Source organism: Phlebotomus papatasi, chromosome 2 (assembly GCF_024763615.1).
Source record: "Phlebotomus papatasi isolate M1 chromosome 2, Ppap_2.1, whole genome shotgun sequence".
Taxonomy (NCBI): domain Eukaryota; kingdom Metazoa; phylum Arthropoda; class Insecta; order Diptera; family Psychodidae; genus Phlebotomus; species Phlebotomus papatasi.
In genome coordinates, this window is record NC_077223.1 from 70,311,061 (window position 1) to 70,326,373 (window position 15,313).

General features: G+C 31.5%; 1 protein-coding gene across 12 annotated transcripts in view; it reads left to right on the forward strand.

Moving 5' to 3' along the window:
- The window catches only part of LOC129804192 (F-actin-uncapping protein LRRC16A), a 75,898-nt gene that overhangs the window by 23,470 nt on the left and 37,115 nt on the right, over window positions 1-15,313 (forward strand). For all 12 annotated transcript variants that reach the window (XM_055851283.1, XM_055851289.1, XM_055851290.1 and 9 more), the window contains exons 3-6: window positions 8,330-8,509; window positions 8,638-8,721; window positions 12,334-12,470; window positions 12,810-12,899. In XM_055851283.1, the coding sequence (XP_055707258.1) occupies window positions 8,330-8,509; window positions 8,638-8,721; window positions 12,334-12,470; window positions 12,810-12,899 (491 nt within the window). The remainder of the gene's footprint in view (window positions 1-8,329; window positions 8,510-8,637; window positions 8,722-12,333; window positions 12,471-12,809; window positions 12,900-15,313) is intronic.

Consider the following 15,313-nt stretch of genomic DNA (forward strand, 5'->3'; position numbering starts at 1 on the left):
GACACAGCAACACTTAAAAAAATGAGTCAGAGACGTTCTATTTTGTTGCAGACGATTAAGCGATATTTTTTTTAGAAGCTGAGCTGATATTATTTTACACTCAGAAAAAAATTAAGAAAGTCAAAATAAAAACATAATTTTGTTCAATTAATTGACAATATTGAGTTGTTGGAAACAAATAATGTTTAATGTAATACATTTTCCTATAAAAATAGCCTATTTTTGCGCTGAGTACTTCAGCTTCTTTTCTCAACAGTAAAGTTAAAGAGATTATATACAATAAGCTTGTTACCGGGCTAAAGGACAAACCCTTAAAGATATCAAATTCCGATCTTTGGTGACCCCCTCTAAAATAACATTATCTATAGACCATTTTTCCCTATGCTCTCTTACCCATCCAAAAACATGTTTTGTTAAAACTTTAAAACTGTAATGAATTAAAAACTTATGGAACTGTAATCATTTTAAAGGTTAATGACCAGCGCACAATAACTTTTGTTTTGTAAACATGTTTTGAAAATTTCTATGAGACTGAGCGAGATGACTAGATCTCGGTTTCATTCACTCTCATTGAAATGTCAAAAACATGTTTACTAAACAGAAGTTATTGTCCGTTGGCCATAAGGTTATGAAGAACTTAACCTTAGAAAGAAAAAACAATTAACATTTTGAAAACTTGAAATTTCTTATTTGACGATTAAAAATAAATATTTACGGCTATTTGGTATTTTGTCACTTTTTGAGTAGAGATTATGTTAAAGTCAGTTTTTCTATTCAGATTACAATGGTCATAATATGAAAATCATGAGTCACTTCCCCCCTTTTAGAATGATACCGCAAGTGAAAGGGATTCAATCTTGGTTTGACCAGCTTGAGTTTCTAGACCACAGAGACCGGATAATTGGTTACTCCAGGGCCTAGTATGTCGATTATAACCTCAAAATTCAATGTAACCCCAAAAAAATATCCAAGTCCTTGTTTGGTAATTTGACGAAAAGTTTTCAATAAAATTGGACCGTTAGTCCGTTAGTTCTTTAGTCTGGCGAAAGGTTGCACTGGAAGGTTATGGACATAACATTAAAGAAAAGTAAATATTTTAGAACTGGCTTGAGTAATGAATTCTTTTGATGAGTTCTAGAAATAGTCAAATCAGTTTTACATGCTCATTTTGGTCGATTTCAACCTCGATTTTTTTCTTAACCTTTAAATTTAAATCAGTATGAGAGGAAAAGTGAGGTTATGTGATTTTAACAATATTTTTTTTTAATCCTAATTTGGTGGTGAATAGGAAAAACTTCTCGGAATACTTAAACACTTGAAATTAATTAGGAGCACAGCGCTCTACCTTCGGACCACTTAATTTTCTCTAGGTCCCTAATGGATTTCACCAGAAGATCTTTTCTGGAAATTTGAGGTATTAGACCAGCTATTAAAATTTAATATGATAAAGGCCAAAATTAATTTAAAACACATTGAAAAAAAAAAAGAATTTATCGAACCTTGAGTCATCCGAAGGTAGTGCGCTCTTCCTTCATTTCCTTAAAATTGATTTCATTTTTAATTTTTTTCGTTTATTATATCGATACTAGAGAATAACTTAATTAAGATTTAAAAAAAAAAAGTTTTCTCAGACTTTTGTTTTCAAAATAAAATTATCATATTGTTCTTGCTTGTAGAGCAGATATTATTCTGGAAATACCAAATAAAAGCAAAACAAAGACTGATAAAAAAAGATGAATATCTAATTCATGCGAAAAACAATGGATCTTTCCATTAATATGTTTTGCATACGTTTAATGCAAATTAATTATATGAATAATTATGTGCTTAGTGATGATTGCAATCTCTTGTTCATAATTGCAGCTTAAAGACTGAAGATTATCATAATTGAAGTAGATGAATGGATGGATTTATGCTGCAGATTGTCTTTTTTTGTGTAATTGACTTGAGACCACCTTTTTTAATTGATCTAGCGGCAAAACACGAAAGAAGTAGCACATCTTGGTCGGGTCTGACACCCACATTGACATATATTATTTTTTTTTAATTCTGAGAGTGTGTCTCATTTTAGATTCGTGTGTGTATATTATGATAGAAGAAGGTAATAGAATTACGCTAAATCGACCATTAACATGCAAAGTTTATGAAATATTTCTGGTCTAGACAAAATTACTGTTAGCTCTTGGTGATTTTCAATGGATATTTGCATATGTTATCACGATTTGTCTTCTCTCTTCGACATTTTTACACATCATCGAAAAAATGTGTAATTCATGCAAATGAATTTTTATTAAAAACTCATTGAATGCCATTCTTTGTATGCTGAGCTGTGGGTTTCATTTCTTTGACCCAGTCAATCTGCACACAGAAATTCCTCTGAAGGCTCCTCCATCACTCTGGAGTATTATTTTTTTTCTGTAACTCGCGCCACTCTTCACTGTCTTACATAAAATGGTAAATTCAGACCCATGTTCCGTTACATTGATGATATAGAGGAAAATATATATCAAAGTGTCAGTGAGGAAGCAAAGTTCAATTTTTTAAACTTTTAAAGAAATAAGAAAAAAAGTATAATTCACTATACTACAAATTAAATCAACAGATGAATGTAGGCAATAAATTCACATTGAAGTGTACCGGGTCAAGATGAAAGTGCGATTTAATTCCATTTGTTCATTGAAGGAATAAAAATACCATTTATTATTTTAGTTTTCTTTTGTTGTTGTTAGTGTTGAGTTGTGACAATTTCTGGATTTTTTCTCCAGAAAGTGAAGTTGTAGAGTGGAGAAAGGGCAAACGAAGAAAAGAGTTACTAACATAAATTTTCCATCTTGATAGAAAATTACATGTTTAAAGTTGTATAGATATCTTGCTTATAAATTCCATTACCAATATTACATATCAATCTATTCCACATGCTGGGGAAACCAGATGACTTGTCAAGATACGTATTTCTGTTTTTTTTGAAAAATATTTATGAGTTAATTAAAATGTTTCCTTGTTTGCTACACAAATTAATTGCCAATTTGATTTTGGGATTTTGACTGAGGAAATACCAAATTGGATTGTGACGGTAAATAAATGCTATTTCATATCTTATTAAATGAGCAATTATTGTAACGTATATTGATAACGCCAGAAAAAGGTCTAATAACTTTTAAAATTTTTAGAAAACATGCAGAAATTGTGAAACAATACGTATAGGGTAAGTGTGCCAAATTTCGGCCAGCTCGCAATTCCGGCCACTTCTTTTGTTCCCCAAATTTCCGTGAATTTTTAGTTATTACATATACTCTAGAGATTATACAATGCAAATTAATAACAAAAAAATGTGGCTTCGACAAACGAGATGACGTGAAAAAGACATTGGAAGAATTCCCGAAGGACAAGGAACTATGAGAATGAAGGTGGCCGAAATAGGGCATCAAAGCTATGTCTATATTTTTATTCATTATAAAATGAATTAAGAATGGTTTTAGAGTAAATAAAGACGATAAACTGTCTATAAGGTTCCAAGCAATACTCCTTGAGAAAAAGGAATAAAAAAAATCAAATTGTTTTAAAAATATTACATTTCAAACTTGAGACTTTGGCGCTTACATGCAACTATGCCGAAATTTGGCACACCTACCTTAATCCTTCTTCAAAATGCTTTTTTATTGTTTACGTTTACAGTTTAAAATTGAAAAATACAAAGTTTGCCAAAACTATCTATTCGGAAGACATCACTTTAGAAAATTAAATTTTTATTTTTATTTTTTTGGAAACTTTTCAATCAATATTCTTCCCATAATCTGAGTAACAAATTTGATTGGAAAATCCAAGCACGGACTGAAAAATTATGGTAGAATCTTCTCGGGGATAGAGAGCATAAATATGATTTTCTAATGTTTCATTTTATTTTAGAATCAACTAACAATATTGAACCTAGCAATTTATCCAACACAAAGAGGATCAAGAGAATTTGTAAAACATTTGTACTGTAATTTAGGTTTTATTTTTTTTAAGAATTTAAAGATTTTCCAGTCGGTTAAGTTTGAAAAATTTATTACGCTACACGCAGAGAAATATTCTAGATTCTATCTAGCTAGACAGTACCATTTTCCAATTGAATTCAATCCCATTTTGTGGTTGACTTTTAGAACATATTGATTTTATTCATTTTTTGCGACAGATTTTTCAAAATCTCCCTAAGATATTTATCCCACAATGCGATTAATTTTATCGTATTTTGGGATAGATTTTACCGCATTTTATTTTTTCGAATCAACATTTTTGGATAGATTTGATCACATTGGAGGATATAAACCATCCCAAAATGCTATAAAAAATTATGGCAAAGCGTGGAATGCTCGAATTCGCGAGATAGAGTTCTCTGAGAATTAGTTTTTAGCATGATCTTTTCGTGCTTACTGATCTACTAGAGATCAAATTGATTCGTAAATCACAAAAAGCACTTCAAAATCAAAAATTGTTAAAGAAATGATAATTTTAGAATGTTTTGGCTTGAGTTAAAAGCATACGGACAAACAAAAAATGTAAACACGAAAAAGATATGTCATTCTCGGATATTTAACCGATTCATTGTACTGATTTTAAGACTAGTAAAACTTTGACCTTCGACAATTCAAGATGGCGATTTTTTATCATCATGTATATGTTTGGACGAAATGGTCACCTGAATCACTTCAATAACACTTCCAGATATAAAAGAAATCGTAGGAGCTATTTTCGAAAAAAAAAACAAAAAAACATGGTTTTAGAGGGGCTGGAAGGGTGTCTGGGGAAAAATAAAAAAATCGTATAGAAATTTTTTTATGGGGGGTCACCGACGACCGGAACTTTATATTTTTTACCGTTTAAGCTCCAGACCGGTCACAAGTTGAAAAAAAAATTGATTATATAACTGCCCTCTCTTTGAGTTCGAGAAGTGAAAAAAAATTCAAATGCGATAGAATCAATCATATTTTGGAATAGATTCAATCGCATTATGGGATAAAAATACTCCCATTTATTTACAAAATGTGGATATCTAAAAATCAATCACATTGTAAGATAGAATCAATTTGCACTAGTTTCTAAAATTAAACTCTATTTCGAATGGATTTAAGAAATTTTAGGATATTTCTAAGATCGTGTCACTGAAATCACTTTATTTGATTTTGAATACTTGGGAATTTCTCTGCGTGATTCATATTGAACTACTCGGAATTGAATTATTTTCATTTGAACTAATTTTTACCTTTTTTTGAAATCCTAAACATATTCGGTTAAAATTTCAACGCATACGTTAAGGGAACATGGACATATTTTGCATCGTTTTTTTCTTTATTTCAACAAATAACTTACAAAAATCTTTTGCCCCTTACAATAGAATTTTAGTCAAATTTACATTTTTTAATAAAATGAAAAGGTAGTTTTCTTTTAGGTATTAAAGCATTTTTCCAAATAAAGTCCTAATGTTTTTTTTTAATTCTACCAACTAATAATAAAATATGGGTTTTTTTCAAGTCTTTAGAAATATTATTTGTTTAACGTCTGTATGATATTAAATAGGTAGCGTATTGAGTAGCTGTTAATTTCCTCGAAACCACAAAGGTCGTATTGGATCAACTTTCCGAATTTGAAATTGTAAAATTTAGAAATGAAAAAACAACCATTAAATCAATTGGATGTGCCTTATTTATTTTGAAAATAATTTTATTTCTTTTTTTGAACTTATAAAACATTTAATTGTTTTAATGCTCAAATATGAGAAGTGTTTTTCTGGCACGTCGGTCTATTTTTAGGATGTGTTTTGTTTTGGTATACATTGTCGATAGTATACACAAACATGTACGCATCCCGAAAACTTAAAACTTTAGAAAAAAATGTAAGTTTTCTTAATTTTTCTGGTGAATGATTTCAATAGTTTCTGATAGTTCTTATAACAAAATTAAATAACTAAATTTTACGTATTTCCAATTCTCAGGACTTTAAAAAGTTTATAAACGGCAAGAAGCATTTCTTATTTTTTATAAAAAATTAATATTTCCTCAAAAAGGCAAAATAGATTTTTACTTGAAATATAAAACTTGCAAGCATTTCGCAAAGTTTGCCATTCTTTTCTATAGCACCACCCTCTATAACTAATTGCGCAATTAAAAAAAAAAGAAATGAGGGAAAAACTGAATTAACACACCAAAATTTGTGTTGATTTGGTAGTTAATTGGATTAAAATTAAATTAACCCAAAGTGATCTCAGGGTATTTACGTAAAGGCCCAACAAATGAATTTAAATGAAAATTTGCTGGAAATTAAATCATAGTAAATTGCCATGGTTGAGGGTGAGAAATAATTTATATGAGAGTAAGAGACAGAGTTGTATAAGAAGATTAGTGGTGTAAGTCGAGTGGTTGAGAATATGTGGTGGAAATTGTTGCTTATTACGAGAGAAAATTTGCGAAAGGAAAAAGAATATTTATATATAATATATATGTGTATATATCCTAGGCATTAAACGATGCGGAAAATCTCTGTTAGAGAACCCACGAAGAAGGAAAGAGAATTTCCCACATGAACTTTGCAAGAAAAAGAGTGAATGGGGGGTGGTGAAAAATGAGGAGAAAATATTTAGTACAGGTATATACATATATTCCTTTTTTTTGCACTCAATCCCCCTGTGAGAACTTGTATGGGGGATCTTCTTAATGACCCTGTAGAGGTGAAATGTTAGTGGATTTCTTTCCCACAAGAGAGCAATGTTACATTGTGAAATTTGTCATTAGTTACATTTCTCTTGGGCATTTTGAGAAGAGAAGAATAGATAAGCTGTTTGTTTTCTGTTGATTAATTACTCAAAATTTTGCATGAGTTGTTTTTTCCTGTGTTTGTGTTTTAGGTGTTTTTTTTTACTCTTTCTTAGTTACAGCTATTGTAAAGCAGCAGTTCACTCAAAGACCTCTGATCGAGCTCATTATCTCAGAGATTATGCTTTGAAGCAGGACATATCATGAAAACGAAAAGTCGCTATTACAAATTCAAATTGGAAAAATATATATAGTAATTGTCCTGTACGAACTATATCATAAGATCAATAAACCATAAGATCATAGCCAACAAGACCTTGAATCATTCCCAATATTCATTTTTCAAGGTCAAATATTTAAGAACTTAGAGAACATTTTTCTCAATCATTTGAAGCGTGTTCAGAGTCATTTGAAAGGTCATAAAATCCCGAGCCTAAATCGGTATCGGGCGTTTACAAGACAAAATCGATTTTCTGATCGAACACCACAGATAGAGCAGTATAATTCCTCGATTTTTGACCCCCCAAAATTTCCACCTTACACCCCACGGGGCTACTTTTGCCAACATATCTCCGCGTTTCAGACGATTTTTGAGAAATGACGTCACACTGTTTGTCCGTCTGTCCGTGTGTTTGTAGGTCTGGCAATTACCACGCCTAGACCTAAAACGATTATAGATAGAGACTTGGGACCTTCGGGAGTCCTACCATAAGTCAACCCTGGTACAATTAACATGTTCCTCAATTCTCCCTACCCCACCAAAACCATGTTTTTTTTGGATTGCTGCTTTGTGCAATTTTTTTTTTTAAATTTTGGATATGTTTTAGAGGTTACCCGGGCTGTCATTACGTGTATATACGAAAATACTGTTGAATCATTCCTAATTACGGGTTTTCAATGTCAATGTGTTTTGGGCTCGTTGGAAAGGTCTCGGAATTCCTGACAAGCTTGAACCAATTCCAATTTGTTATGAACCGATAATGAACCGGTTCATAACCGATAACTAATTTATATCAGAAATTCCATTATGCTACTCCTAAGCTATTTTGGACAATGTTTTGAGGGATTTATATATCGGTACAAACCAGTTGAGAATCGGAATACGGCAAATGACACAGAAGTACATTTGAGGTATAGCTTCTGATTCAGGAGTTCTAGCATTTTACAAAACATGGGACACTTTACCACCCCTTTTTTTTATTATTATTTCGTATTAAGGTTTACGTTATTAGGTTAATGGTCATAATAAGCCAATAAGTTTAAGAACTGCAGTGGAAGACAGGAAAGGGAGAAATAATATTTTGTAAACTCTTTTACAAAATTTATGGCATCTTTAATAGATATTTATGCTACAACCATTCTGTCCATTATTACAAAATGTTCCCATATTTGAAAATCTTTCAAGTGAGATATGACTGCCATTATTCTTAAATTGATTAATTGAATATTACAATTTCAAGATGAATCATAGCTCACATAAGTTAATATAGGTTTACCACCAAATTTTATTAGAATTTCTTTTTTTGGGGTTTGTCTTTCAGGTTTTTACACCAGTTCGAATATACTTGCTGATTGCTAAGGTGCCCACAAAAATAGACTGCCATTTTCATTACTTAGATATTCAATCAATTGAAAGCAAGAGGCCAACACATTTTTCAATTACAACCAATGAACGCACTTACTCCTTCGTGACAACTGGTGATGCAGGGAATTTCAGCTCTGTAAGTATTTTATTCCTCTCTATATATTGAAAGCAAGGAATTAAAGACAGAGAGAGAGAGAAATTTATTAGGACAGTATAAGTTGGGATATTTATTGAATTTTTCTCTTCTCTATTTTCTTGCAATAGAATGCCGATGTAATTCTCACAGATTTAACATCGTCAATAAAGCAGATTTTTCCAACAGTTCCTCTCAAGTATATCATCAGAAAGGTGAGTAAAATGCTTTAGGCTTTCAGTCCCTATAAATTCACCTCATATTCTCACCTTTTCCAATTGATATACCTCTCTAAATTCAAGTTGACTTGCATTGAATGCAATATTCAACAAAAGTATTAACCGCACATTCAAGACACAGTCAATAAAATAACATGGAAATAGTTGAACTAAATTTATTATTGGAACGTCTTGTGTATTTGCATGTAAATACAGACCATGAAGACGGGTCAATTTGTACATTATACATGAAATGAATTCTCATGTTGGGAAATTCATGTGCAATCACTTTCACATAACAGTCAATTGCTATTTCAATGACCAAACTCATGCAATGGGTCAGTTGCATGAAATATTTCTTTAAATAATCCAAATTATGTTATTAAAGGTGTTAGATGATTTTCTTTTATATCAATTTCTGTTGATGTTTTGTTGAATTACATAAATAAATGAATTAAAAAAAAACTTCCACGTTTTGTGGCTTGTTTACCGCGATTTTTACAAGGCACATACAAGCTAGAAATATTTCTTATTAACACTAATGGAGTTTTTTTTAAGTGACTTCAGGAAATTCTTGAACATTTTCTTCGCATTTGAGGTGACAAGACCAAAATAGTCTTTCAGGATAACATATTTATAGTGAAGCTCTTGAGTAGTTGGTTCTAAAATGCAAAATGTTTTCCGTGAAAAATTAAAACCGGTCTGAACCACTTATAAACCGGTTCAAACTTGTTAAGGATTTCATTACCTTTCCAACAACCCCAAATTTTTCTAAGTGAACTAGGAAAAACGGTCCTAATGCCTTCGACACACCTTTTATCTCTTTAAAATTTCATGAAATCAAAATTCACTTCCCTTTATTTGTCGAAAGATTTGCATAGGGTAAGCATGCCAAATTTCGACATAGTTGCATTTAAGCACCGAAGTCTTAAGTTTGAAATGCAATATTTTTAATTCATATTGATATTTTTGTTACTTTCTTTTCGGGAGGGTTGTGTGGAACCTTGAAAACTAGTTTATCATCTTTGTTTTCTTTAAATCACTTCCTAAAATATTGAAAAATTAATAATAATATGTACATTGCTTTGGGTAGTATTCCGGCCACTTTGAGTGAAATACCGGCCACCTTTTTCTGACCACCTTTAGTAACGCAACGGATAGAAAACTTCAAAACGTCAAACGGAACGAGTTTAATATTAAGTTTACTACGTTTATATAACCCACAAGCCCAGAGATCTTCCGTGTAATTTGTCCTGAAGACCTGAAGAGTAGCATCTAAAATTTACGCGCAGATTCCCGTAGCAATTTGCCCTTTCCTGAACTCTTCCAAGGCCTTTTACACATCATCTTTTTCATAGAAGCGATGGTTCTCTTCTCTCGGCATTGTAAAACTCAGAAATTGAAAAAGGAAACACAAAATGAATAAGAAATTTAGGAAAACAAAAGATGTTGCCGGAATAGGCAACACTACCTCACCGGACAGACGCTCACAAAGTATATACTTTTTTACGCGAAATACAGGATCCAGCTGGGAAATTTTATCCGAAATTTAAAGATTGATTCACTATTAACATAAACAGAAACAATCTTTAATGAAAACTAATCAATTTTCATGAAAAACACCGAAGGAAAACCTTTTGCACTTCACCACAAATCGTAAGACTGCTAGAAACACAATCGATCTGTCACATTTTTTGTAAGACTCTTTCCACACTGAGTTTTTACAACGCAATTTAAATTCAAATTATACCTAAAATTTAGCGGTCTTTGTGTTAATGCATCCTAAAATGAATAAATATTCAAAAGCAAAATGAATTCATTGACTATTCGAAGATAACATACATAATTTTAATTAATTTATTTCCATAACCGAAATTACACTCAAAGTGGCTGAAATTAGAAGCTGGCCGAAATTTGGCACACTTCCCCTAAGTCTTTTCCGCGCTTTCTGACTCAAAATTGAACTGAACTAAATTTAATTTAGTGTGATGTTCGAAAGAAGAAAAGAAGTGCGAACGTATGGAAAGCTTTTAAGAAGAAAGGGATGTAAATTTTGACTTTACGAAATTTTCCTGATCTAAAAGGTGTGCCGGAGCCATAACAACTAATTCTTGACTTTTGATATTGGAAAATCGTTATTAGTGTTAGAAGTTCTATAACACTAATGACTGACGGTGAAATTCGTTGATTTTTCATTTGCTGGTGATCTCTAAAGATACTCTAGTATTATTATCATTGGTTCTGTTAAAGAAGATTCAACCACCATATAATTTTCCTTCTCCCGACACCTTCAACTGGCCTTACTACCCTCTTTTCCCACAGATTATCATGTCAAATTAACTGCTGCTTCAAGAATCCATTTTTTAGCTAGATAGATAATCTACTGTCATCAGTGCTTTTGAAGATTACGGTACATTGCGAATGTTTTATCGTAACTTTTTTCTCAAACCCTCAACAACCGCACCCAGTCTTCACGAAGAATACTTGTGAAAAAATACAAATTTTGCGAACTTTTCAGCGAGCATTTTGTAAGTCCTCAGTAAGGATTCACAAACATTTACAATTTCACAAATATTTTTTTTCTGCGTCATGTCACGCCACACTTGTTATTTTAAATTTTAAATTATATTACGACCGTAACATTTTCTATTTTTTGTGATAAATTTTATATTGTCTTTCTCATTAGTCGTCATTGTGATTTTCAAAACAAAATTTTAGGAAAACTTTGACAATTTTTAAGATTTTCGACTTTTTTATGTTTGGGCAACACCAAAGGTATTTGTTTACGGACAGTTTTTACCTTTTAGGAGAGTTAATAAAATTGAGTAACAGATATGAGAAGTTATGAACTTTTGCAGAATCCCTGTGTCATGTCCGACAGTCCAAGATATATTGTCGTATCCGAAAAAATAAATAGCAATTTAAAACATTAAAATTAATTAAAATATTGGTAGATATGTTTATATATTTTTAAATGAACCTTGATGAACTTAACATGATTAAAATAGTTTCTCTGAATAATTAAAAAAATATATTAGGGTATATTTAATGATCAGAAAAACTACTTAAAATCACCATTAAAAAATCACCATAAAAAAGTAACTATGAGTTTTTTTTTAATACATTTAATTATTCGCTGAACATTTATGTCTTGCAAAAAAATCAGTTTTGCGTATAGTCTGCAGTTTATTTATTCAGTTCGTATTTTATAAATAAGCAGACATTGCCATTGTCAGACTATTTCTTTCAAACACATTTGAAAACAATTAAAAAAAAATGGATTTTAATGAAAACAAATAATGCTATCCTGAGTAAATGATGCATTTGGTCACTTTCTACTGAGGCCTCACATAATATTCACACAACATATAACTTGGTGTGGTTCATAAAAGTTGGCTGAAGAGTTGACTGGAATTCCACAAATGAATATAAAATAATCATGTTTGAGATGATTCCACTGACATTGAGTGAATCACAATTTAACCCTTCTGTATTTTACTGAATCTTAAATCCATGCTTGGATGGTGTTGCATGGCTTTTTGTGCATTTATTGTCGTGAATTCTCACCATTTGAAATGCTACTTATACTTCTCCGACCTTTCTTGGCAGATTGACGTACAGCCGACAGAACGGGAAACGATATTCTCAGACGAATTGAGGCCATCGGATCCAAGAAATTTGGGTCCATGTGGCGGTTTTAGCACGCAATATGCATGTATGTGTGATTATCATGGTGTCCCCTACAGGTGAGTCAAATATTTTTTTCACCTTCATTTCACCATGAAAAAAAAGTTAATTTAAAAAAAATATTAGGAGGAAGAGAGGGAAAAAAGCGCTGAATAGGAATTTGAATATAAAGAGTTTAGTGAAATATGACAAATGAAAGTTCTCATGTTTTCACAGTAAATACTCCAATTTTCAATTCTCTCTCTTCATATGAATTTTTTTTATGCATATAAATATTAATATTTTATGCGGGAGATGAGGGAACGACATAAAGTGGCATTCTGAATAATTTAATATGAAAAATGTTACAGTGGAATATGGTAATAATAGTTTTACATTTTTACTTTTCTATTTTTCAGAGAGGAAGTTGCTTGGGATATTGACACAATCTATCTATCTCACGATACGAGAATATTAAATTTACGAGATTTCGATCATCTAGAACCAAAGTAAGACAGTACTTTTTGATCTTTAAAGTTCTTGTAGCACTATTGCACTCAGAGAAAATATCGTATTCCCAAAAAAGTTTATACATTTATTACTAAAATAATTTATTTACACAGGAGTACACGCATTTCGAATGGTTTCGAATGGAAAAAAATGTTTCCTCTGATATTTTAAGCTTTAAATGTAAGAGTATAAAAGAGGATGCTTCAAAAATATCTAAATTTTATTTTTTGACAGTTTTATTTACAAAAGGGACCTTTTTACGCGAAATTTAAAACACTTTTTGTTTTTTTTAAAGAGGTTTTAACTACAAAGTCATTTGGTTAAGCTCTAGTCACTGGTCTCGAAATATGTGGATTGATTTAAAAAAAAATCAAAAAGTCGTATCATCTGACTAAATTAGAAATATATCAGAAATAGATTTTACGATGGGAACTTTAACCTGCTTTTAAACGAGGGTATTTTAAAAATGCACCCCACTGTGCTATGCACTTGCGAGTCTTGGAAAATCTCCCCTTGAGGTTTGTGTCTGAATAAAATCTCCCAGTTAGCTGTTATAATATTCCCATTTGTGTCTTGACTAAAATAGAAACTCTAGCAGACTTTCTATATTATTCCGAAATGTTTCGAACTTGCTTTGAGGTACGTGGTATTGGCAATAATTTAATAGAAGTCAAAAAGTTACCAAATAAATATTAATGGTTGATGAAAAATAAATTAAAAATAGATATTGTATCAAACTCGCCTCGACGCAGGATTTTATAACATGTTGTCAGGAATTTAAGGAAACATCGTCAGTTGCTTTACAATCCGAAAACGTTTTGCTAATGAGCCTTACAATAGCTAATGTTTAGTTTTCCTTTATGTAATGCATGATAGCTAGACTTTAAGAAAATCTTCATCTTACTTTAGCACTCCTTGTGTTCTCATGATAGCAATATTTCGTTTTTTTTTTTTTGAGATTTTACTCAACAGATCTTCTCCTCATGTGTGTTGTGGAACTATTATTAAAAAATAATAAATTAATAAAAAAAAATAGAGACACAATCTATTAAAATGAAAATTAAATTCACTAAACAATTTCACTGTAACACTAGGCATTTTTAAAAATATCCTTGGTGAAAGGTGTGAAAACTCATGAAAAATCTGCACGGACAGCACTTTATATTTATCAATAACAAAAAACAGCTGATTGAGCTCTCGAAGAGTTATTTTTGTGCGCCAGAAGGTAGGTAATTGTCACTGAGAAAGCTCAGTGCGATATTTTGTGAGCCAAAAGGTAAGCAATTGTCACTGAGAGAAAGCTCAGTGAGATATTTTGTGCACCTGAGCGTAGGCAAAATGGCACTGCGAAAAAGTTCAGTGAGATATTTTTATTTCGAACGGGCAGTTTCGAATCAAAAGTCCCCCTATAAAATGCTACCTTAAAGACTATTTCATAAAATTTGATTTCGATTGATTTGAAGTTTTGCAAGACAATGGTTCTCATATTGTGCTATTTTGAAGCAAAGGGGTGGTAAAGTGTCCCAGGCTTTGCGAAGTGTTCGAACTCGTGACTTAGGTGCTATCCCTCAAAAGTAACTTTCGCATCATTTACCGTTTATCGGTTCTCAACCGATTCAAACCAATTCATAAATCATTCGAAAAATCCCACAAAATAATTTTAAGAGTAATAAAATTGATATTCGGACAAAAATTACTTATTGGTTGATAACTGGTTCATTACCGTTTAACAATCGACTTGAAAGAAGCTTTCAAAACATTGCCCAAAAGGATTCATTATTTTTGAATTTCGAATGAAAAATAGTTTTTGGTTATGAACCGGTTGAGACCCGATTGAAACCGGTGCAGTTTTATCGAAAATTCCAAGACCTTTCCAACGAGCCCAAATATGACCACATTCGGTTGCTAAATACCCTTTCTATCTAGAGCTTTTTTAACATTTGACATTGAAAAACCGTTGAAAGGGGAAACTTTTCTTCTGAACATTTTTTAATTCATTATTGTTGTCATGTGTTTTAGCAAGATCGACATTTCTTGGGTTGATTCCTGTCATAAATATTTAGGATTTAGTGATTTTGGAAAACAACGAGGACTACGGAATACAGTCGTAACAGGAACCAACACAAAAAAATCGATTGCGGAGAAACACATGAGAACAGTTTTGTACTAAATTAAGGTTCAAGATGTCTTCTTTTTATATTTTATTTTAATGGCACCACTAATCTGTTCATTAATATCGCAAAGCCATCCAAAGCTTTAATTTCTATAGTATCAAATTTATCAGACGAAATTTATTGATATTAAAAGAGTGTTTTTCTAAAATTACATTTCTCACATTTTACTCATTTCTTGTGGTTCTGCTAGTACTTTAAAGAAGGGTTGTGGTGTGCTTTTACATATCCTAATTTGGCTT